The sequence below is a fragment of the Scomber japonicus genome, chromosome 24 (assembly GCF_027409825.1).
Source record: "Scomber japonicus isolate fScoJap1 chromosome 24, fScoJap1.pri, whole genome shotgun sequence".
Lineage (NCBI taxonomy): Eukaryota > Metazoa > Chordata > Actinopteri > Scombriformes > Scombridae > Scomber > Scomber japonicus.
Genome location: NC_070601.1, coordinates 16,780,278 through 16,805,653, shown reverse-complemented (window position 1 = coordinate 16,805,653; position 25,376 = coordinate 16,780,278). Strand labels below are relative to the sequence as shown.

Below are 25,376 nucleotides of genomic sequence, written 5' to 3'. Positions count from 1 at the left end.
ACAGCAGCAGGGAGAAGACATCCTTCAAATGTGAAAAATGTGGAGCAGTTTCCAAAAGAAAAGTGGATCAAAACTCCAGTAGAGACGTGTAAAGGCCCATTTATGCTCAACATATGTACGAAAATGTATCCGTCCTTTTCAAACAATGTTACCGTCACTGCTCATATACTTCCATGCATCCTTTACGTTGGCATGGATGTTAACCAATACATCCACCAGGGGGCAGCAGAGTCACGTTTATGACAACAACAAACTCAAAAGTTCCGCCATTGTTGTTTCTTCTTGGTGTCTCACTAGAGCTACGTATCAGGTAGTGACAGCAACACTGCCCCCCCCCACCCCCCCATGGTTTCCGATGGTACTGCTCCGTTTGGTCCGTAAGCTTTATGGAAACATGCAGAAATATAGACGAAATGAACGCAGAGCACGGACAGAAGGCTCCGTCTGTATCCAGATCTGCATTTAACGTTGAGCACAAATGGGCCTTAAGACACTCATTCATGGTTACAAGAAGTGACTGATTTCAGTTGTTGTTTCCACCAAATATGCTACCAAATATTAAGCTGAGGGTGCCAATATATTTGTCCAGTCCATTTTTTGAGTTCTGTGTTGAATTTTATCCTGTTTTTTTTGTTTGTTGTTTGTTTTTGAGTATGTGCTAGACCTCCTCTATGTATAAAGTGCCTTGAGATGACTTTTGTTCTTATTTGGCACTGTATAAATATTGATTGATTTATTGATTGATAGATTGTGTTGTTCCAATGCAAACAAAATAAATACACATTTGAATACCAAAGCATTTGTAATTGGTAGACTGGTGCATTATCTGACAGCAGTGCACGGGTGCCAATATTTTTGACTGTATATGTATGATATTATTCCTCATCCACCTATACAGTCAGCAAACTATATGTGACAAGATTAATGAAGCTGTACATTCATTGAAATGCTTAAATAGATTAAAAATCCACGCATGAGTTACATCTAAAGGTTCTGAAAATAACCCAGAAATTGATTAAATCTGAAATCAAAGTCAAGAGGAAAATGAATTTAAAAAAGCAATAAAAAAAAGAATAAAAAAAAGAAAGAAAGGAAATTGCATAATTACCACGCTCTGGGTTTCTGTTACGGATTTCTTTATTTGATAATGAACAGTTAACACATTTGCACAGCAGAGAAAATGTTGTTACACAGAGTGGATGAAGTCATTTCGGTGGTCTGATCCGAAGCTATTTTCAAGCAGCCTTCATTTGAATCTAAATCAAAATACGGGAATTCCTTTTAACACTGCAATCACTGTGTAGACACGCTGTAAGGGAATCTCTCTCACACACACACACACACACACACACACAGGAAAGGGTAAAACTACAGTGATGAGTGTGTGAGCAGGAAAAGGAAGAGAGAGAAGAGATTACCCCCTCCTTGAGGATGAAAGGCTAGGAACGCATTGAGGGGAGGGGGGGGACTGGATGGGAGTGCAGCGAAATCCTATTTCAGCAGCCTTGAGGGAGCTGTGGCACCGGGCTCCTGTGCCGGGGGGGCCCTCTCCGTCTTAAAGCCTGCTCGGCGAGAGGACATGTGAACTGTAGTAAGTGCAGAGGCAAGACATGAGCAGAGATGAAAGGGTGAGGACGACTGGCAGCCTCTCTCCTGGATTAGACTGAGGAAGGGAAGTAGTGTGTCTTTGGCATTTCAATAAGAGAGCTTTAAACACAATGTAGAACAAGGACAGTGCGGCATAGGCAAATATGAGCCAGTAAATGTATGACATCATGCAACAGTTTGAAGACTGCAGTACAACAAGAAAAAAAGAGAGCTCATTATTACAAAAGCAAAAGCACAGATTAGGTGAGTTGCAGGTCAAAAGTGGTCTAAAACTCAATGTGGTCAATAAGTGGAGGTCATTTTTCGACATTTAGATTAAAGCATATTGACATTAATGTGGAATTAATGTGTGTTATGATGGCCCTGTGAAGTAGTAGGGGTGCAGTGAAAGTTCAAATTTAGTGAACTTTAACTGAGCTGTGCCATTTGAAGTGGAAAATAAATGAAATAAAATGACTCTCCAGAACTGTAAAATAACAAATTAAGATCCAGACCAGACAGGAAAATATTCTGCTGAGGCAAAATATCCTCATGCAGATATAGCTAAACAGCCAGAGTCTCTGAAACATTGTAAGCTACTAGCTTAGGATAGGAAACTAGGTAACAATGAAGTAACCAGGGGAGATGTAGGTGGTGTCCGGTGTTTATTTTAGTTCTGCACCACCAGGAGTTGTGAAGCTGTAAATGATTGTTGCAGCAGGTAAAGAACATGGCCGGATCTACCACACAGGAAGCCTGGGCAAATGACCCTTGAGCAAAAAGGAGCCCTGGACTTGTTTTTGGTCAGGCTGCACAGACATACGACACAAGTCTTGACCCATTCTTCTGATGTCAGAAACCTAGTACAACCAAAACTAAACATGGAGTCACAAGGTTTTTCCACCAGACAGCAGCGTTATCCAATCAGAATGAAATAAAAAGTTGTTACCAGGAAAACAAGTCTCATGATTGGATGTTTTATTTGTCATTTTGATAGCTGGTCGAGTGATGATTGGTTAGCAGACCACAATGCACTGTGTTTAGTATGTATTGACAAGTGTGTGTGAGTACCAATCCAGCCTTGGTAAAGGATAGACATTTTTTAAAACAGATGAAAACAACCAACAAACTTGATGCAGACCATTACAGACCAGGTCAGAAACCAAAGCAAAACCCTAACCCTAGTTTATATATATATATATATATTAGGGATGGGCAATATATTGATATTATATCGATATCGTGATATGAGACAAGATATCGTCTTAGATTTTGGATATTGTAATATCGCAATATGTCACCAGAATTGTCTTCTCCTGGTTTTAAATGCTGCATCACAGTAAAATATATGATTTTTGGAATTTACCAGACTGTTTTGTACCTTTTACCCACTTTGTCATTGTATCCACATTACTGATGATTATTTATTAAAAATTTCATAGTGTAAATGTTTTGTGAAAGCATCAAGAATCATCTCTACAATATTGTTGCAAAATCGATATTGAGGTATTTGGTCTAAAATATCGTGATATTTGATTAAAAGTCTGGCTCATTTCTAACCGGTATGACTAACCCTGAGGCTTCCTGAGGCATGGAGCAGATACACTACATAACTATGGTTATGTGTCACACTCGAGGTCTGACATTGTAGCAATTTGCAAAGAAATACAATAAAGTGAATAATCTATATTAAAGGGTAATTTCACACAAATGACAGACATATTTCTCCACTTCCTCTAATGGTATGTACTCCTGCTGATAGTTTCAGTTTTATGTGCCACATGAGGTGTCGGCCTCCACCCCGACACAATGGAGATAACTGCTTGGTTTGTGTTTATTTGCGGTGCTCACAGCATCAACTGTACCTTATCTGTCCAGAAACAATGTCCCCATTACTGCGGATAATCCTCAGACCTCACTGTCGACAGTTTTTCAGTGGAACTACTTTCTGCTGTAAAATGAACTGTCCAAAGTGAGGTACAGGGTTCATTTAAAGCAAGTTTTTAATCCAGCATGAAAAAATACCTTAAGTCGGGGGTTGAGCATAGCTCAGCGGGTAGCGCACCCGCCCCATGTGTTGAGGCTATAGTCCTCGTTGCAGGCGACCCCGGTTCGAATCCCGATCCGAGCGGTCTTATCCTGCGTGTCATTCCCCCCTCTCTGCCTCCTGTTTCCTGTCTCTCTACACTATCCTGAACATTAAAGGCAAAAAGCCCAAAAAAATATACTTTAAAAAAAAAAAAAAAAAATACCTTAAGTCAAGGTCCATGATACAAACCTTAACACTGATCCTGACCTCCAGTTCTGAGGTTGGATGTTCTGAGAGACAAATATTAATTCCTTTTACTTTTACCTTTTTTATACCTTTTAATTCATTGTACTGAGGTGGAGGAATATCTAGAGATAAAATCAGTGTGACACAAAGCTTTCAAACAGGAGTGAGAATAGAAAGTGCTGATAAACCAGCTTTAAGGGTTTGACTAATGATGTGATGTCTCATCCAACAGAAAACAAAAGCAGAAAAACATCAAATGGCAACAAAAAAATATTATATTATATTCCCTGCAACATGATGAGCTACGCAGGAAAACAATCAGCTGGGGTTCCCACTCCATCATACTTCCCCCTAGAGGCTAATTAACGTAGCTGTGGTTCCAGGTTGGGTTTCCAGGCTTTAGTCGTACGCCGGCAGTCCGAAAAGCTGCGGCTCAAACTCCTCCATGCTCCTGAGCCACAGCGTGGCCTCCTGGGCAAGGGCTGGGTCTAGGTTGTCGTCAGGAATCATCACCACCTGCATCCCAGCAGCCAACGCCGCCTTCACACCGTTGGGAGCATCTTCAAACACCAGGCACTGAGCAAGGACAGGAGAGAGGAAAAACAAAGTGATATTATCCTATAAGCCTATTAGGTCTACAGGATTTCACCCATCACCCCCCCCCCCCCACTTCCCCCTCCTGACGCCACAGAGCTCAGAAGAAAAACAAACATGGGAAAATGGGAAACACAAGCACCATTTCCATTTTCAATGTGATTCACTTGACATTCCCCAGAGGAGTGCTGTTTACCTCTGGCAGCTGGACTATCCATTAAATCTGCAATTTGAAAAACGGTTTCCCCTGCAGCCCCGCTTCAGTAGCTTTGTTTAGATTTTCATTTACCGCATTCAAGATTTTTTCATTCTCAAACCGAATGGAGACCTTGTGGATATCAAGAGGGCCGGACACTAGTCATGCCTGCATGTTGGAGTGGCTTTAGTGTTTGAAGGCATTGAATCTGAGAAGATGATTCAAATCAAAGGTTGTGGATATTGGAAGTGGAGGTAGTGTGTAGTACACGTAGTATATCGGTTTTGTGTTGGTTTTTTATCACCTGCACATCATTTCAAAGGAATTTTAAGTGTGTTGGAATTAAAACAACCAAAGAGGGAACATATTATTTTGCACTGTGGATTTTGTCCCCCATCACTTCCATTATAATTATATTATCAAGGGCTGTATTGATATGAACAGGAAGAATCATTACAGCAAGAAAAACCTATTTCAGAGTTCATCTGGGCTTCTGACTGTTGTTTTAATTGTGAACCCATCCTTTAATTACCAAATTTGAGGGCCCTTATGAAAATATATATTTTTTGTAATAACATATAATTACCAGAATACAGAGTTAGTTATCAGAAACTCAAAGAATAATACTGGTATCAGTCGGGCTATAATTTCATTTAGGTCCGGTTTTAAAGACAGACAGATCAGAGTTCAATCCAACAATAGAATTAGTGAACGCTTCATTAAGAACACCTGTGCTTTAGCTTAAATTCTACATTTACAAAGTTTGTGCATTACATAGAAAGTGTTCCTATTATTTTGTCCACCCTATTAACGTACATAAGGGTGGCAAAATCAAGTAGGGTATCTTTATCCTCCATCTTCCTCTATTTAGTTTGATTACATTTTCATTCAGTTCCTGAAACAAGCAACATGTGGAATCATGTGACCACAGAACACAACCTATTTCTTCATATTATTCTCAATAGCTGATTGTGAGATTAAAAGATTGAATGTGTGACTTAAGGATGCAAAACAATTTGTGGTCATTATGTCATAAACAAATACAGAGTGTTTGTGTTTCCTGTTTCCACCCAGAGGCAACGACATTTGAGGTAAAATGTCAATTAGGTACATTTTCATTAGCAATGTTGATCCAGGAAAATTGCAGTATGCAGTGTGTGTGTGTTCATGCAGATTTTAATCAAAAAACAAACCAACCACACAAACTAATATCCAGACCATCATCACATAAAGTTGCACAAGTGGATTCTGACAGACAGTCCATCTCTGTACAGCTGTGCTTACAAACACAATACTACAGCTCTCTGTCAGAATGTCAAATCCACTTCTCAGAGTCTTCACACACGAGCTCATATCACAATGTATTTGAGTGTGAGTAAAACTGTATTTCCACAATGGAATAAACATAATATTGCGTCATTTTTGACATTTAGTGTCACATTTAACAGCAGACAGTATCCTCCACCATTTAAAGATAATGATGCTGAACACTTACAGATGGTCAGAGGACTTTTTTTATCCCAACTGTCAATCTGTGTTATTCCTTTCTAACAAACATGTATTAGTTTACACTTTTGGTTATAAAACCAGATGTTTGAGTTAAAGTTAAAGTAAAAGTTAAAGGTAGGCCTGTCACAATGATTACATTATCAGCTTATCATATCATTTTTTAATCATCAGCATCATGTCTATATGTGGACTTATCACATATACATGGACATGATCTTGATCACACTTCACATTAGCAGCTAAGAGGCTATTCATGTCACATTGGCTAAACAAGTATTGTCCTCCATTCCTCACTGTGTACGTCCTGAGTGGAGACTGTAGAAGAATTAAAGGTTAATAACTCTGTCCCCAAACATAATGACAGTCTCCAATCCCAACCCCCCTTGCATTATTATGCTATTATATTATCATTATATCAGTGGTATAAAATGATCTTCAAATGACAATAATATTGTTTATCGTGATTATTTCTGAGATAATATATTGTCCAACTAAAGCAGTTATCATGACAGACCTAGTTAAAGGTAAGTTCAGTCATTTTGGAGTAAGATTGTTGATATTTGAACTAAACAGCCAAACAAATACACCAATCATTTTGTACTCCTTCAGAAGCTGTGCCCCTTAAATTCATGGGCCAGCACTGCCATGGCAACGACCAATAAAGGAAATACGGTGAAATTTACAGTGGTGAGTCAGTTTTAGTCACATCTGTACTTCTAACACATTATCACGAACAGCGGAAAAAAATAATCTCATGAACACAACGGTCCATCTATACTTTCCCCCTGTCCTATGTTTGAGTATGACTGCCGTCTGCTGGCTGGATGGAGTAGTGTTGTGTGGCTTGGATTAGAATTTCAGACTCTACCTTCAAAGGCAAGAACATTTCACTTTCCTGAGTAGAAACACATTTTTCATCAAAACTTAAAGTTTGACAAAATAATACAGATTGTTTAGTCTAGTGTGTACATACATTTTGAATTAAATACAAGCAATATCTCATTATAGATAAGCGGAAAACTGTACAAATACTTGTAATGCAGTTCAGAACAGTGTAAGGCAATTTCAACTGTTTATTTCTTCACATTTTCAAGAGTGTTAAGAGAAAATATGTGCCTTAAATCTACTCAGACAGACACTTTACAACATGCTTTTATCCACTATTAAGAACATTTATCAAACTACAATATACTGCTGACAGAGAGGAAGAAGAAGGTGCAGAGGGGATATTATTCCACACTCTGGTTGGGTAAAACAGACACTTGAGGGATCATCAAATCTGATGCATTTCTAGGTTGGTTGCATTTTACTGCTTGCAGCATGTACAGTGTGAGTTTACAAGTCTAGCAATAGCATGACTTTTTCAATGAGGTTTAGTGCCTGGAATATGAAATATGAAATATATATAAAATACATCTTTCTGTGTGAAGTTTCTTTTTTTAAACAAGCTGCTGCTGTGAATCGTCTCTATTGCCATTTTTTGGGAATTTGTGAGGCGAAACTCTGAAACTCTCACTGCAGCATACCCGAGCCAAGCCAAAATATGAAAAACACAGAAGCTAATTGGCATTTGAAATCCTGATCTGTGCACACGTTCGACAAGTACATTCCAACAGCTGCGCTAAAATTAATACGACTGAACCTTCACCAGGAGGTTAATCATTTTTCAGTATCCAATAATCACATTCAGGAGTGTGCAGACAAAGAGAGGGAGGGAGTGGAGGAACAGTTCCTAACTATTCTATTGCACTGCATATTTTCATTTTCTGTATATTTACTCATGCAACTATTTGGCCAACTGCAGGTGTAAAAATATATCTACAAATGCAGATTTGCTGCACTAACATCACTGAGCTCTGTATTGTATGACTACTTATACAGTTGAAAGTACAAAATCAATATAAAACATAGAAACATCCACTGCAGAGTGTAACGTATTTAAAACATGGACATAGTAGGAGGTGGAGGTCAAAGGTCGACAGCACAACTCACCAAGCTGCTGTGTATGTACATCATGTGTGAGACATGTACAAACACACACACACATTATATATATAGAGAGAGAACGAAATATTTCAATTAAGCTTCTTCTGTTTGCTGAACTTTGTATAAAGAGGAAGAAAAAATCTATTACTTTTCAAAGCATCACCACTTTACTTTAAATGCCTGAAACATTTGCACAGTACTATATTTCATGAAGACAGACATGATAAAAGTAAGCAGTATTAAAAGAAAAAGACAAAAAAAGCTCAGGCAGTCTATTTCACTTACTTCATCATTTCAGGCTTTGTATAAAATTCCTAATATATCCTATAGGGACTTAGAGTAGTGCAGCTGAAGCTACTGAATGGAAGTTGATGAGATCTGCTGAGTCATTTTACACATTGGAACACTTTAAATTTCACTCATGAGTAGAAAGGTCTATCATGAAGGAGAGTAGCAGCTATAATAGTATAAGAGACTGAGCTGGATTTTCTCTGTCATCAGTCTTGTAGTTATAACTGGTGACTGATGACTCAACCTTTATCCCCACCTGACCTTTATCCCCAGCTGTGTTTGCCCATATGGGCTTCAAGTGGGTTCTTACTGGGTTTCAGGTGGGGCCCAACTGGGTGAGATCCATGTAGACCCCATAGGTCTGCCCATATGGGGTCTAAGTGGGATCACAATGGACCCTAACCCTAACCCTAACCCTAATTTGCCCTGTTTATGCCCATGCCCGCTTTGCCCACTTACATCCCTTATGGGTTAGGGTTAGGGCTCATATAGTCAACCCCTGTGGGCTTTACATATGGGGCCCATGTTATTGAAACTATGTGGGACCCAAGAAAATTGCCCAGTTCAAGCCCATTCCCACTCAGTACCCACATAGCCCACATTTAACCCATGTGGGGCCCACATGGACATGCTGGCTGGGATCTTATTTTAGTGCTAAGTACACACTGATCCTGATTTAGAACCCCATACCTTTTGACCAAACATGTGCTTTACTCCAGGATACGTTACACTAGCACAACTTTAATACACAAGTCTTAGAAATGTAGATTTAAGAACCCTGTATTTTGATACAAAGCTAAATATATTACTACCCACTCAACAAGGATGGACATAAACACTGTTGTGTTGATAGGTAAGTGAAGTGTCCTTGGCTCTGAGTCATACTGAGATGGATTGAGTTCAGTTTTATCACCAAGTCTTTTCTGGTCGTATAAAGGTGAAATGTGTCATCCATATTTTCATGTTTGTATGAAGCATGTTCAATAAGAGAGTCTACAGTGTGAGAAGACTTTACCAACAGACAGGGCAGTGGATGTGATGAAGGTGTAAAGTGGCAGTAAATCATTGACAGTTGCACACACTAATGTGTCCCTGAAGAGCTGTGGTTTGAGAGGACTCACATTTAGGAATAGACTGAGTGTTCCTGTGAGCAGCTTTAGTTGGTTAGTTTGACAACACTGGCTGCTGTTATACTTTGAGAATAGGTACAAAATAAGATGGATAAATGTACTTTAGACTGCAATTTATTTCCTTATTGATTAATCTCTCGACTAGTTGTTTGGTCTATAAATGTATCACTGTTTCCCAAAGCCCAAAGTGACATCATCAAATGTCGAGCTCTGTCCTGACCAACAGTCCACAACCCAAAGGTATTCTGTTCACTAGAAGACTCAAACGATTAATTTAATAGTTGGACACTTATTGATTAATCAACTAGTCATTACAGCTCCAATATGTTTACAATGTAAGTGATGGGGAACCAAATCAACTGTCCTTAGTTTGGGCAGAACCAAACCTTTTGTTTTTTTCCCTTGCCATTAATTGTTCATTCTGGTTATGGTATGGATGTTATTTCAGACTTTGCTGTCATTTGAATACTTGCTTTATATGAGACTTTAAAGATATTACACATATGTGATCAATGTTGGCCGATAAGGTCTGTCTCATAGTCTACGTCCAAATCTGTTCAGACCTCCACACACTGTGCAGTAACAGTGATCTTACAGGTTCAGGTCATGTCTCGCAGTGTGAGATGGGTCTAATAGAATCTTGGTCTCAATCTGGAGCAGGGGCAGACTGTATGATGTCAGTTTTGAGGAATGTCTGGAATCATAGTGCAGTGATGCAAATTGAAAAAAAAAAAGGAAGGTACAAGCAGAGACATGTCATCAACTCACAGCATCCATCTTCACCATGCATGTGTTGAAAATGTAGCAAGAAATAGGCTTTGACCATAGAACTGACTTTTTAAAAACTGTATAGAATGCACATATACAGGCACTGTGACAATTGTAGAAGCAGTCACATTGTGATGTGCAATACACCTACCTTTAAACAAGTGCAATACTGGCTGTATACGGAAGTGCTAAGTACTGTGTATGTAGGGGTCTTTCTATATGAGCTCCACTAAGGCAGTGCAGCAGAAATTTTGTTGTATACTCGTACAATAACTATGAACTATTCTATTGATTCTATTGAATCTTGCCCTATATTTCTGATGTGCCATATTCTCTGATGTGACAGTGTGCTGTTTTTGGTCAATGGACATGTCTCAATGGACATGTCTCAATAAAATTGAGGATCACATTTTGAATTACAATAATTCTTTTCTGGAAATGTTTGTAAAAGTTTGCAAAACTAGACTAGGTTGGAACTTTTTTTCTCAAGCTCCTCTTCACACAACTACTTCTGTCTTTTATTTGTACAACTGAGTGCAACACTATGAATACCTTCAAGGAAAGACTGTCTGAAAGTGTGTATTGTTATCCACATTACAACATCATGCAAAAGACACAGTTCATGGAGAGAGAGAAGGAAAAGGCAGAGTGGTGCAGCCATAAAAAGGACATGAAGGACAGTATTTTCATGTACAAACACTGTTGCCTTCAGAAATGCTTGAACACCATATAATGGCAAAAGGCACAAGTACTTTGTATTCATCTTGATATGCCAGTACTAAATCTATTTAATGAAATATTCTGGTTTTAATTGTCATTAGCATTAATATATGCCAAAAATTGCCCTTTCACCTAACTTTGAAATGCCTCCTTCCTTCATTTTCTTCTTAAACGTGGTGAATGGTGAATTAATTATTGGGTTAAAACACAGTTTTAAGTGCCTTGGAAACAGCACTTCAGAGTGAATAAAGGAAACAGCCCGACAATGATTTTAAAGCTCTACACAAGCCACCAAAAGCTAAGTCTCAGAGAAAGCCTTACGTACCTTTGTTCATCTCAACTCTAATACTCAGGTAGAACAAAGAGGTCTCTATGAGTCTCTTTAAAACCTAATTGACTTATGTGATGTCACTATGCCTGGAACTGGAGGAAGTGGAACAATGGCGGAGGAAGCACTGAGAGCTCACAACGGAGGGCTCTGCATTAATTCCCTTGATTGGGAGCAATTAAAACTGGTAATTACCCAATAAGCTTGCAAAATGACCCTTTAATCTGCTTCCAATGCACTATAATGAAACAGATGAAAATAGACAAAGATGCATTGCAGCTCACAGTGGACTGATAGCCTGGGTGGATTACAGATAGAAGTTACAGCAATGAGAAATAAAACATCTTTGTGGCTGAATGGACATGTATGAGCTTGTATGTGAGGTAAGTCATAGACATGACGTATATAAACTATAGAACAACAGGAGCACTTGAGCGGCTCTTTAAAAAAATATATAAATGCAATTAAGACACATTCATGAATCATTGTAATCCAATCATTGAACACATTCTAGCCAGATGTTGCATATGGGTAATTTGCATTAGTTCTACAAGGACCACATAACTGTTGCCCTGCAGCATGTGTCGTCATCTCCTAGATTGGTTCATATACCATCTGCAAACATGGAGGGGGTAATTTATGACCTATACTGCAGCAAGCCACAGGGGGCAATTGAGATATTTTGGCTTCACTTTTGAGAAGCTGTCATGACGTCTATATTTATGTATAGTCAATGCACTGGAGCTTCCTACAAGCTCAACATCTTGAATCTTGAGAGGCTTTGGTACAGTGTTCTTGTTTCAGATACCCTATATTTCTCGACCTCAGTTTTTACGTGCTGTATGGTTGGTGAACAGGGTTAGGGTTAGGGTTGGGGTTGGGGTTAGGTGAGGGTTAGCAGCAGGGTCGACCTCAGTTTTTAAGTGCTGTATGGTTGGTGAACAGTTAAGTGGTTAAAAACAAGAGAATAGAGAATCCAGGGCGTTGCATGGGTTGGCACAATTTGTTTTGTAGTCCAAAAGAACATCCAACATCACAAAATCCCATTAAGCAATAACAGTTGTACTTTTGTTAAATAACTGCTTTGCACACTTCCCACGCACAGTATGAAAACTAGATAAATAGCCCATTGCACTGCAACCTCAAACTGTTCCAATTACATATTCACCCTAAATAGACTTCAGTGAATCTCATGCCAGATGCACATGCATGAGTTTTAAACCCTGCTCAAATACAGTCTGGTTAATAATAGAAACGGATGGTCTGTTCATGCAGTCCAGACATGCAAAACAAGGTAGACCAATTAGAGTGACTGCTACAAGAAAGAAATCAAAGCTGGTGGTAAACCAAGTGGGTCAGGAGCTGGCACCAAGAAGAAGTGCAAGCTGGTCCCCTTCCTCAACCCCACCATCAACAAGCAGGAACATGCCTCAAAGCACTGTCCCTGCAGAAACCAATGAGTCTGAGACGTTTGTTGTCCTGGACCTGGTCCATGTGGAAGACCTGAAAATGGATAAAGACCAGGAACTGGGGTCATTCTCTCCATCTCCCCTCCTACCCACTAGTTGACTACAACAGCAAAAGGCCAAAAAAAAGGCCAGAAAAACTGTGTGCCAGACAAGCTACTGGGAATACTGTATAAGGAAAATGACATGCATGAACTTTGGTGTCTCAACCTGGCTCCTAAACTCAAACATCCGTCTGTCGAACAGAAGAACCTTTTTCAGATTTGTGTAGCTCCAATACTTCACAAGATCCATTTTTCAGAATTTCATGCAGTTCTTATTTGGCAGAAGTTATCGCTGTTTTCTGGTTCCAGGTAGGTCGTATGCCATTTGTGACAAGGAATATTTTTATGTTCTTACTTGTGTGCGTATGTGAGTGAGGGGGTTGATCATCTCTCACGCCACCCACATGAGTTATTGTTACCAAAGCAAGCAGCGCTCCCAATAGAGGCCTTGCACAAAATGATTGTACTGTATGGCTGCCTGCAACTGTTGGTAACCACCCTCATAAGAAAATGCCTACTTTCTGTGCAGTGTTAGAGTAGGTAAATCACTGGAAATGCATATTACTGTTCCACTGTGACTTGTTTCATCATTACTGAGAAGGCATCTATTGGGTAAAGCATTTTTGCCAGTTGTTCGATGTAATGCACTTTTTTATATATTGGACATTAGTAAGAGTCATTTCTTAAGACTGTGAGCTGTGTTCAAAAATGCTGCATTTTATGTATTACGGCAATGATTAACACTAAATAATCGTATAAATATATGTTCCTTTCTTTGTAAAGAATACAACATCACCATAGTAACATACTGTCATATATGTTCTGTTTTGTCGTCATGCCATCCAGAAAGTGTTGTCCATCTGCCATCTACAATCTGTCTGAATACATGTGAACGCATCATAAACTAAAATGTATTTCATCACATCTAGTTTTTATCTGGATATGAGACATGACAACTATAAAATATTACAAACATGTATAGAACAAACTGGGCTATTCGGTAGACAAATGTGCAACTATTAGTGCCGCAGTGTACACACTTTTAAATTGAATGGCAACAGTAGGAAACTACAACAGTATCAGTGGTTTAGTACTGCTGACTGTAGCCCAAAAGCATTTCCCAGCTGAAGCATTCACACAAAGAGGAGGTGTTGTGCTTGTTAAACACAGCCACAGAGCAACAAAGCCTCATAAAAATGTAACAAGATAAATCCACTGAAATTCACTTCACCCAACATTTAGTGGGAGAAAATAGTTTAACCACCTTTTCAAACCAACATAAATCCTCCGACACTCAAGTCAGAGCAGTACAGTAAATGATGGAGACAAAAAGAGGGAAACAAAATCACAGTGTTTTATAGACTGAAGGTCACACATTAGCAGTGCTGAAGGTGTTTTTAATGTTTATTTCACACTTATATTGCCCACTATTGGCTTTTCTCCCACTAACGCTGCACATTTCTTACCTCTTCCTTGAAAACGATACACCATAATGCTCACAAGGAAACATTTCCAAGAAGAACTAGATTTAGAAAAAACGGGGCACTTGAAGGTGTAAACTGGGACACTATTATGGGTAGTATTGCTATTTTATGAAGGGAAACAATTATAAATAAATATATTCATGGATAAATAGTCTGCAGATAAATGGATACTGACACAAATTGCCCAACCAAGTGACAAAAACGAGTTGAAGAGTTGTTTAAACGAAACCCAAACTTAATGTGACAACCATTTTTACACACGGTTAGGGGTATCACCACCAAGAAACCTAAACAAATATCCTACCTATACTGTCTTATATTAAATGGTATGGCGTCACTGTCATTTGTTTATCTTTAAATGTGCATATATTTAAAATTCTGGAACAAAATTCAACAGCAGTATATTAGGCCTAGGTGCATTTTTAATGCTCTTATCTCTTTATTTGATAAAGAAATCTGCAGAGACAGGAAACAGGGGTAGAAAAAGTGGTATGGTATGAAACAGAGGTCCAAGTTTAGAAACAAACAGCTGACATTGTGGTCATGTGGCCCATGACTTGAAACCAGTAGAACAAAAAAAAAGACCCTAACCCTAACCCATGTCCTCAGGCTTTGCACAATGAATAAATACAACAACAAAAAGCAACTCTGCTCTAAAGCTCAAGTTCAGGAACAAACTCGTATCCATTGAAATAAAGGGTCCAGATGTAATGCCAGAAGATGCAACTTTGTGCTCCATCAACAATCTCACCACCATCACCAAAACCATGTGCCATCAAAGATACAGTTACTGACTAATGCACAATATGGGAGAGATGTAGTCCTCTCCAATGCAAAACCATGACAATACTGAATAAAACACAACATCAGCTCACACAGCTCAAAATACCTCTGGAGACAGTTCATCTCATTACATTTCACTGTGTTTCACAATCTGGGTGGAAATGGTAAATGGTAATTGGTATGTATATAGGGTTTTTTTAGTCTTTATAACCACTCAAAGTGTTTTTACACTAAGTCACATTCAGACCAATTCATACACTGTTGGCACAACCATTGGGACAAATTTGGGGTTCAGTAACTCGCCCAAGGACATATCGACATGTAGACTGCAGGAGCCCGGGAATCAAACCACTGATCTTCCAAGTAATGGGCGACCTGCTCTACCTCCTGAGACAGCGCCCAAAAAAGAACAAATGTCCATGGAAAAAAAAACACCATAGAAATGAAGAGCTAATCCAAAGACAAGGAAGGCAATTTAAAAGAACTTACTATGGACTCAATGACCAGTTTAATTCAATTGTATTTATATAATGCCAAACCACAACAAAAGTTATCTTAATGCACTTTTTTGGATTGAGCAGGTCTAGGGCGTACTCTTTAAAATTTTAAAGACACTCAACATTCCCCCATTAGCAGCACTTGGTGACAGAACCAATACTTAGAGATTTTGATTTGATCGATGGAAGTAATTTGTCTTTCTAAGTAGATTAAAAAACAACTGATATCTACATGGTATATGACTATATTGCTGTGACTGATTGAATAAACAGCCTACATTCAGTTGTTTTAGGCTCATTCACTGGTGTAACTGTAGGAAGGTGTACAGTATGTAAATGTGACTGAATAAAGTTTCAGACTTTCTTCTCAGAGGTTCTGGCCGGTCTTCTGAATTTACTCCCTTCTGGTCGCCCTCTTCAAAAAGGTGCCATGGAAGATTTACAACCTGTCTTCAAGCCTGCACCCAAACACATGCATATTCATCAGAGCCAGCTGAATCTGGATTCATTCACTATGTACCTGAGTCAGCTCTGCTGAATGAGACAAGACAAAGGGGAGGTAGGGTGAAGCCAGTGCTGAAAAAACGGTGTGTCTACTGCGTGCATGGATACTCACACGCACCTTTGCTATTGTCTCAAACATAATTGGCCCACTGACACACACACACACACACACAGTCAAAGCCTTTAGAGGAGTGTGTTGTGGCGAGAAGACAGGAGCCGATGCCTGTGTGCTGTGATTTGGAGGGGATCCAGGCCTTGTTTGGCTGCAGACAGCACTGCTGGCTGTGGACAGTGGTTCAATATTGACGCTGCTACAATGAGCAGCTGTCCATGAGAGGAACCTGACTGAGCGATGTTCTGCTACATTTCAGCTGGGTCACAATCAGAAAGATCATCTCTCTGCTGTGATATGTTCATTTACTCCATAGCTGTTTTATGTACAGAAATGGGTCACTCCACAATCTCATCTACGTGAAACAGGAAGGTTAGGATCTTGGCTTGCAGCTGTTGAGCCAACCCACTAACTCTCCTGCTGGCCTGACTGGAAGCTGCAGCAGCTTCTCTCCTTTTTTTTTCTCTCTCTACTGTTCTATGGGAATTCTTATCGAATTAAGTGTGAGAAAGCTTGGGCGGTTACTGCATGCTACTTAGTGCTATAGAGGGTCTATCTCAGGCCAGGGATGTGTGTGTTCCTGCTTACTTTGCTGTGTGTAAATGCCAGAAAGTGAGTAATGGATGACAACTCCTGTTTAACTCACTGAATCGCTGGCGTAAACCCCCCCCCCCCCCCCCCTACTTTACTGGCCCCTTTACCTTAGTCTAGAATCACTGTCTCTCTTCAAATGCCCCTATATTGCAACATGTACAACTATGTGATGCCAAAGCTTTGGGTCCACCCTGTAGGTCCTGTGGGCCGCCATTGATCGGCCCCTAATGTAGGGCCCTATGATTTCCGCGATCACGGAATTGACTGATTAAAACTGAATTTATTTTTAACGTGGAATATCGTGGAATTTGACTGAAATGCTGTTTTCGTGTGGAAGAGGAACGTATGTCTGGGGAAAACTGCACGGAGGGAAGCAAATCTGGGTGGCACAACAAGCCCCCTCCACACACTGAGCCCATCCCCCTTCTAAACAATGTAAGCTTTGCGAAGCGGCTGGCCACGGCTCTGTCTTCATCGGCGAAAAAACTTTGAAAACTCGACACTAACCCCTTAGTACAGACCCGAGCAGTTCCTGAAGGACTTCTATGTGTCAGGTGAACTGTTGTTTTGCAAAAACACACTGTTTTTGTTAGTAAGATAAGAGTAAAAGGTAAAAAAAACAGGATTCACAAAAATTAAAACAGAAAAAACGGAATTCACAAAAATTTAAACGGGAAAAAACGGAATTTGGGAACAAATAAAACAGATTTTATAGGGCCCTACTAATGGTTTGAGCCATATGCATATTTATGCGCCTCGAAAAAGAGTTTATTATAATGTAATGTGTGGATGTGTGAATGTTTTAAAGGCAGTAAAGTTACTGTTTACAGTGAGCGGAGCAGTCTCCAGGGCTTTCTTCCACATTTCAGCTCAGATTTGTCCATAATGAAAACTGCGTAGGACACAAAAGGTCTCCAATACAATACAATGACTTTGCTGTGTGTGAATGCCAGAAAGTGAGTAATGGATGGCAACTCCTATTTAACTCACGAAATCACACACAGACTTCATTGGCCCCTTTACCTTAGTCTAGAATCACTGTATCCCTTCAAATGCCCCTATATTGCAACATTTACAGTAAAAAGACACAATGGGTTCATTTCATTTGTGTTCATGTCAACCGCACAGGGGAACAAAACAACTAGTGTGATGCCAAAGCTGTGGGTCCATCTTGTAGGTCATGTGGGCCGCCATTGATCAGCCCCTAATTGCTTGAGCCATATGCAATTTCTGCTCTACAAAACTGGTATGTTAATGTCAGTAAAGTTTCTGTGTTTCCTGCTTTCTTCCACATTGGTCCATAATGAAAACTGCATAGAGCACAAAAGCCTCAAATAGAATGTCTTTAATTAGCAGAGGTGCACACAGAGAGCTCTCACAATCACAAGCCAACTTCCATGTATTTTCTTTTTCTTGTCTATTGTTAGTAGAACAGAAGGTTATAGTCAGCTATTAATGTGAATCAGACAGGTGTGAGACATGTTAGATTAATGTCTGAATTTTACATGAATGTGTCACTGAATGTTACAGAAACATCAGTAGTGGTTTGCAGTGCATCAGATTCTTTCCTTTGACTTCATTCAGTAGCTGGAAGCTGAAACGATGAGTGTCTTTACATTGAGAGAGAGCGATGTGCACATTTATTCATGTGGCACAGCAGCAGTAACTTCATTAACGCTGGATTGGTCAGGATCTGACAGTAATTATAATGTTCTGTGTTGTGCTTTGTCTGGGTCATGTTTGAATGCAAATGAAATGAGATCCCTCATCAGATATATCTTTAATCATACAAGAGGTGAAATATAGTTTATGTGGTTTGAAATATGGCAGCATGTTTATTTATTTATGTTGATAATTATAAAAAATCCTATTAAACGGAGAACCTATTAAACATTATAGTGTGTACAGTAACCACAGGGATGTATTGTCTGGTAATGAATGTGTATGAATAAGAATGACACTTGCAGTGAATGTGACATGAAAGCAAGGAAGTTTTCTTTATAAGTTCTGAAAGACAATTTAGAAGTTCCATATATTTGGCTCCTTCAAATGTGTTAACTAGTTAGACTGGGATTCAGTTTAAGAGGTGGAGGACTGTTTGATGCAACTGTCATAGTTTCTTGATATCTATATACACAGTGATCCCAGCTACCCATATTTGATCCCAGCTCATTATTAGGACTGAGGAAGTTCAGTATTGTTCACATCTGAGGTAACACATTCCTCAAATGTGTTATAGAAAATTAGTGAATGATCATACTCGTTTTACACAGAATGATGTGATTGTTCTAAATATTTCTTAATCAATGTTTGGTTTAAGATGAGGGCTGATCCAAGCCTTGTTAATACTTAAATACTGTCTATATAATCCCTTATCCATCTCCAGTGTTTGTTTGTGTTGACTTCAACTGTCAAACTCAACCTGAAAACACTGGAACCACAGTTCATCAACCAGGTGAACTTCAGATGAGCTGACAGAATGAGCAAGCCAGATGTTTTTATCATGTTTTATCACCATCATGGACTGGTTATGTGAGAACCACTGTGTGACCAGAGTTAGGGTTCAATAGCATTTTATCAAACCACTGGTGTAATTAATACTTCATTATAAATATATGAACCTATTAAATAAGCAGCAGCGTGCAGCATAAAGGAGTTGTGGACTGGCAGTTGTCCAGTATAGCAAGTTAAATGAGGCTCAAGCTTAGCATCAAATAAATACATAAATACATTTTAGCTGTAGCAGTAAATGGTGAAAGACTTCCTGCACTAATAAAGCTGGAGGGACAGTGTTTGTATACATATGCATATTATTTTATATAAAAGCAGCCAGACTGAATCTGTTCTTTAAATTTTGTAATGTCCTCTCATGTAGTGAATACAGATCACATCAGAGGTTCATACATGTAGATGGTTCCAATACAGACATTTGTAGTACACAGTATTTTATATATTGGCAACATTTAATTGACTATTATATCATTAATGTGACAAATGATTAATTGAATTGCTCAAAGATCCATTAACATGTATTAAGGACTTCAAAATAAAGAATAAAAAAAATCCACGATCTAAATATATTTAATGTCAGAAGTTTAACTGCTGGACACAAGTTCACTCTCAGTGTTTGTGCACTGGAAGCTTCAAGTTTCTACATCACACTTGTGTCAGTTGAATATTGGACCATGATTGGCTGCAAACTAGTTATGATGTCACAAATTATCTCCCTAAAATGTTGAATAAACACAGAGAAACTTCCAACTTTCAACAACTTTCTGCACACACATACATACATCATTCACTGTTGAATGTGCTGAAAGAATCTATTTATAATTAATACTTTTCAAAATAAATCAAAAAATGAACATAATAAAACGTCTGTACTACTAGTTTTACAATATATAATAATGTATTACAAGCCTCAATGAAAGCCAAGGACGTCTCTGCTTTTATTCCCTACTGAGCTATAAAAAGAACACATAAGACAACAGTGGCAATAAAGTGTGGTTGTTATTACAGCTGAGATGCATGCTTGATTCATGCTATGATACTTTAACAAGCTGCTGAGCCCATGTATGTGTCAAAACACATATATGAACACTACGGTAATATATAGAGTAAGGGAGAATAGTATGTGTGTGTTATGTGTGTGTTTGTGTCCTGTGAGCATTGGTGTGTGAATAAGCGACAGTGACAGATTGCCCACCACATCTTCTAAATGATCGTGGAGCCCTGGGCGGCTGGAGCGAGGGATGTGTAACATTTCATCATCTCTGTTTGTAGAGAGTAAAAATAAAGTCAGTGTTGATGATGGACAGAGCTTTACAATGGAGGACGAGAACAGGAAGTGTATATGTGTATATGTGTGTGTTAGAGACATATCATAAGGGTTAAACAAATTGTTCAGTCACCTCTCGACAAAGAGCCACTTCCTGTTGACCGCTACTTAACAGCAACAACAAACTATCTGACGGCATTCAAACACAGATGGCGTATACGAGGAGATGGACGATGCTACAGTAGCTTAGATTTCGTGCATTATTTTCCTTCTAGTAATGCATATAAAAAGAACAACGGATCTTTTACTTCCGGGTGGAAATTTCCCAGTGGAAATTCTCGAGCATGCGCAGAATGCAAAATCCGATTTAGTTATGATTGCTATACATGGCGTTAAAATGCCAACTATGAACTAACTATCTAGGTCAGGGGTTCCTTTTCCAACTCAGGGCCCGCTTGAAAATTTTTATGAGAAATATGGAACATTCAGGACTGAACTGAAAGCACATGGAACATGCAGGAAGCTCCACAGCGCAGGGAGCACTTGTTGAAGTATAATGTTAAACCTACAGGATCTTTTAAAAGTAATTTTGTTTTAACATCTGAAACATTATTCATATATTATTTCACAAAAATCATACTTTTTTGAAAATTAATTGACGGCCCATTTGCAATACCTTCGCAGCCGACCAGGGGGCTGCGGCCCACAGGTTGGGAATGACTGATCTAGGTGTTCTTATCTGATTTTGAGATGTCCGTTTTGGTCCGAAGTAAGTCTGATGTAGATCAGACTAAGGTATTCTGTCTGGATTTAGCTGGTTGGACAGTCAGAGGACAGAGTTTCGAGAGGTGAAAAAAATCAACCTGAAACTGTAAAGATGACAGTTCATCCTGAGTTTATCCATTTTGTTGCTAATTAAAGATTATTCATTCTATAAGCTTGGAATTGGAGGACACCTGTTTGCTGTAAAAAAGACATTTTGGTTAATAAGGTTACTTTATGAGCCTATTCAAGGTTTCAAGGTTTCATTCCAGAGCATCTAAGTGTGTGAAAAGGAACATTAGATATCAAAAATAAATATAAAATATACATATGAATAAGTGTGAAGGGAGATCAACCCTGATAAAGATAAACACTGTCCCCTCTCACCTCTGAGCCGCTGTGCTCACAGTGTGGAGGCTAAATTGTTAATGTTCAAAAGTTCAGATGAAGTGTATCTTACCACACACTCGCATTTAATAAGAGAAGGCCGCTGCTCTGCTCTGTGCCAACACATCAGAAGTATTCAATGATTAATGAGGTTACTGCTGGCGTGCCACATGTGTAAATAGCACTCCTCTCTTCATTTAGAGACACATATGGATCCTGCTGCTGTGTGATCGCCACATCTGGTCTATTTAATGAAGTCAAAGGAAAGATATATATGAAGGTGACAAGAGCAAAAATTAAATGTGACATATGCATCAATTATTAACTTACAGTTGGACGCGATGCATCTGAAGTCCAGTTTGATGAAACATATGACGCGTGCAGGGATTAAATGAAGGATGTGAAATGTCAGATAACATCGCAATGCTTTATTGGATGATGTGGCTCGGTATTAATCGAGGAAGACTATATGTTTTAAGAAAGATGATTTCATATTAAATATCCTCAGGCACATATTCTTTCAAATCTACAATTAAATGAGCAATTTCACATTTTTACAATCACAGTGCTATAAAACACCTTTTCTTAACAGAGATAGTGCAGTTTGGATTCAGCAGTAATTTGAAATGGAATGGAGCCCACTGAAGTCTGACAACCTAAGAATAAATAATTAAAAAGGAATAATTAAAACTTAACCTGAGGTATTGTTGAACTGTCAAGGACATTTTTGTGTTTTTGTGTTGAAGAATGTTAAAGATATTATTAAAATAAAAGCTCAACACAGTGACAGTAAGGGAAATACTTCCAGGCAAGTCCTCTAGTCAGCCAATGGAATAACAAAGCCTGCACATGCTGCATTTCAGACAAAACTTTTTGGTAGCTGATCCACTGGGAATGACAACGGGTTGGGAATTTATTAACTTAACTTAAGCATGGTCAAAAATACACCTACAAGCACCTCTAAACCTATCTTGTTTGGTTAATCTGTACACAAACAGAAATGGAATAAATAAAATTGCAATTTTAAAGGACATTGTGTGCTGAAACTATATCTTGACAAATAGTATCTGTCCAATCAGCGCTTCGGTCCTTGACTACGGTAGAAATCCGAGCAGTATGTGATGAGTGAGCACAGGTTTGTGTATAGCTGTCTGTGCAGACTGAATTATCTCCAGGGAGTCACTGCACTCAGGAGTTGTTTGCCCAGAAATAGTTCCAATGAGAGATATTGATTTTCTCATCTAACTCTCTGAAAGAAAGCCAATAAACAGATTTCACAAAATGTTTAACTCTCCCTTTTTTTATTCCTTATATATTGCACTAAGTGACCTTGGAACTGCCTTTCTAAAAAAGTAGATGTTAAATTGTCTTTTGTTAATTTGTAGTTCATACACTTATACATTTCCATAACTTTTAACCAATTTTCATGACTGGACATTCTGTAAATGTAAAATGGAAAGAACACAGAATATAAGATATTCAAATGAACCATAATTATTCCAAAGTACATTTATATTCAGTACGGCTAAGCAATCATTTATTATTCTTATGCTATTACCTTTCAGTGGAAGTGTATTGTCAGTAAAAATTGATTATTCATAGCTAAATAAGCTGCCTTGAAAATCAATTTGATTATTTAACCACATTTTACATTAACATTGTGACATTAATCTCAATTATATTAGCCAGTCATTGTACAGTACAGTACATAAATGTCAAATGACAAGCTGTTATAGTAGAATATTTAACAGTATGCAGTTGAAGAGGATACAAAAAGGTGTGTTACAGAGAAGGAGATGAAATCCAATATCGTCATATCATACTTTTTTTTTGGTTATGATGTTGGATATCTATGTTAAACATGGTCAGACATAATCAAATACCAAATCTTGAGGTTAACATATGTAGCTGCCTGCAAGTCATAATTCAGGGAGTTAACCTGTACTGCGTTAGGGTTAGGGTTAGCTAGGGTTAGGGTTAGGGTTTGAGCTGACATCACTGAACGTAACAGCCGTCCATTCTGTACTCTTGGTTGCTAAGGTTGTTGCTACAGTATGATACCAGTACCAATCCAAGTACTCTTAACGTGATAGTGATACCAGCTGAGTATTTCATTGCTTCACTGCTAAACACAATAACTCAAATTCACCACGACTTCACCACCACAGACAGGTTGTAGCTGCTGTGGCAGTGGGCCAATCACATGTCACATTAAATCAACGAACGTTTGTGTTGATTGGCTGTCAGCAAGTCCCTACAAATAGCCATATTTTCTAACTCTGAGTGCAAAAAGGATTGCAGGTATTGTTTGATGGGAGACGTTTTGATGCTACTTGGTATTGATTTATTTTGGTAAATATCTTAAAAAGGTATCAAGTACCGATACCCAGCCCTAGTTGCTAAGGTTTTCACATTATATGAAATGTTCATATTGTCCACTCTCATATTTCGGATGATTATTCAAGTAAAGAACTAGAGGAAGTTTCAGACAGAGCCTGAACTGAAGGGCTGTATAAATGGTAAATAATAGCTAAAAAAACGTTTTTTGAACTGTAAATTATGCAAAGATATTCCAGTAAAGATCAAAAATTTAAAAACATAGATCCGAAAATATGTCCTCTATAAAAAAATAGAAAGCACATATTACTTGAAGTTACTTGCTTTTGATATATTTGAAGCATTTTCATACTAATTTCCATGAAAGCATACTCCTCTGTGCTTCCACACTGTGTAAGACAGCAGTATTATTTATTAGTCTATTGTATTGAATGTGAGAGAAAGCACATTCTAGATGAATGGATTCAGGTCATATATTAGTGCAGGATTATGGAAATGATCATTATCATTATAATTTATGACTTTGCTCTAATAAAAAATGAATTATAAATGTAGTTTGGAGTAGACTTTGCATGACTTTGAGTTTAAAGGATTCTTTGTGAAAGTGATGTGAAAGAAACACAGGCTGACATGCATGACATTCACAACAGAGGCAGCTATTACTGAGCACATTTTCATTAGGAGATAACTTACCGCTGTGCTCAGTGTTAAGAGATTGCAACTCATAGAAAAAGCTTGTGGACAGCCCAGGGAGTTCATCACAAAAAAAAAATCACCATTGAGCCAAAATGAGTGTCTGCAAATCTTCTAGCCACCCTGCCTCCCTTTGCTTTTCGCTTGTGATCTGAGGAGGAGCCTGCAGCAGGCTTAACCCACACATTTGAAGTGTGCGGTGATAAAGTATCCAGCTAGGAAAAAATACAAACAGGGAGGGGAAGGATGGAGCGGTGTATCCGGATGCGAGTTGAGCAAATCATACGCAACGCTAGATAAGAGGGATGCGGGAGTGTTGCAGAGTGTGGGCTAAGTGGTTTTAAATCAACTCAGCCATCACTGCACTTTCAACCATTCACCCACCCATAATATTTTGTCAGAGTTTATTCCAAAAACTTACCATCTTGAATATTTTAGAGTAGAAAAAAACACTAAGTGAACCTGAGCACTGTGTGGAAACTCTACTGACTGTTTTTGAGCAGAAACCTTTCAAAATATCCTCACAGCTTCTTTATCACAGAAGATGCATC

At 38.6% G+C, this 25,376-nt stretch overlaps 1 protein-coding gene across 1 annotated transcript in view; it reads right to left on the bottom strand.

The window, feature by feature from the left end:
* Nucleotides 1-2,794: 2,794 nt before the first annotated feature.
* The window catches only part of pudp (pseudouridine 5'-phosphatase), a 51,939-nt gene continuing 29,357 nt past the window's right edge, over nucleotides 2,795-25,376 (bottom strand). Inside the window, exons 4-5 of the mRNA XM_053314334.1 lie at nucleotides 3,840-4,438; nucleotides 2,795-3,612 (exon numbers count right to left, since the gene is read on the bottom strand). Of these exons, the coding sequence (XP_053170309.1) occupies nucleotides 4,262-4,438 (177 nt within the window). The 3' untranslated portion in view covers nucleotides 2,795-3,612; nucleotides 3,840-4,261. The remainder of the gene's footprint in view (nucleotides 3,613-3,839; nucleotides 4,439-25,376) is intronic.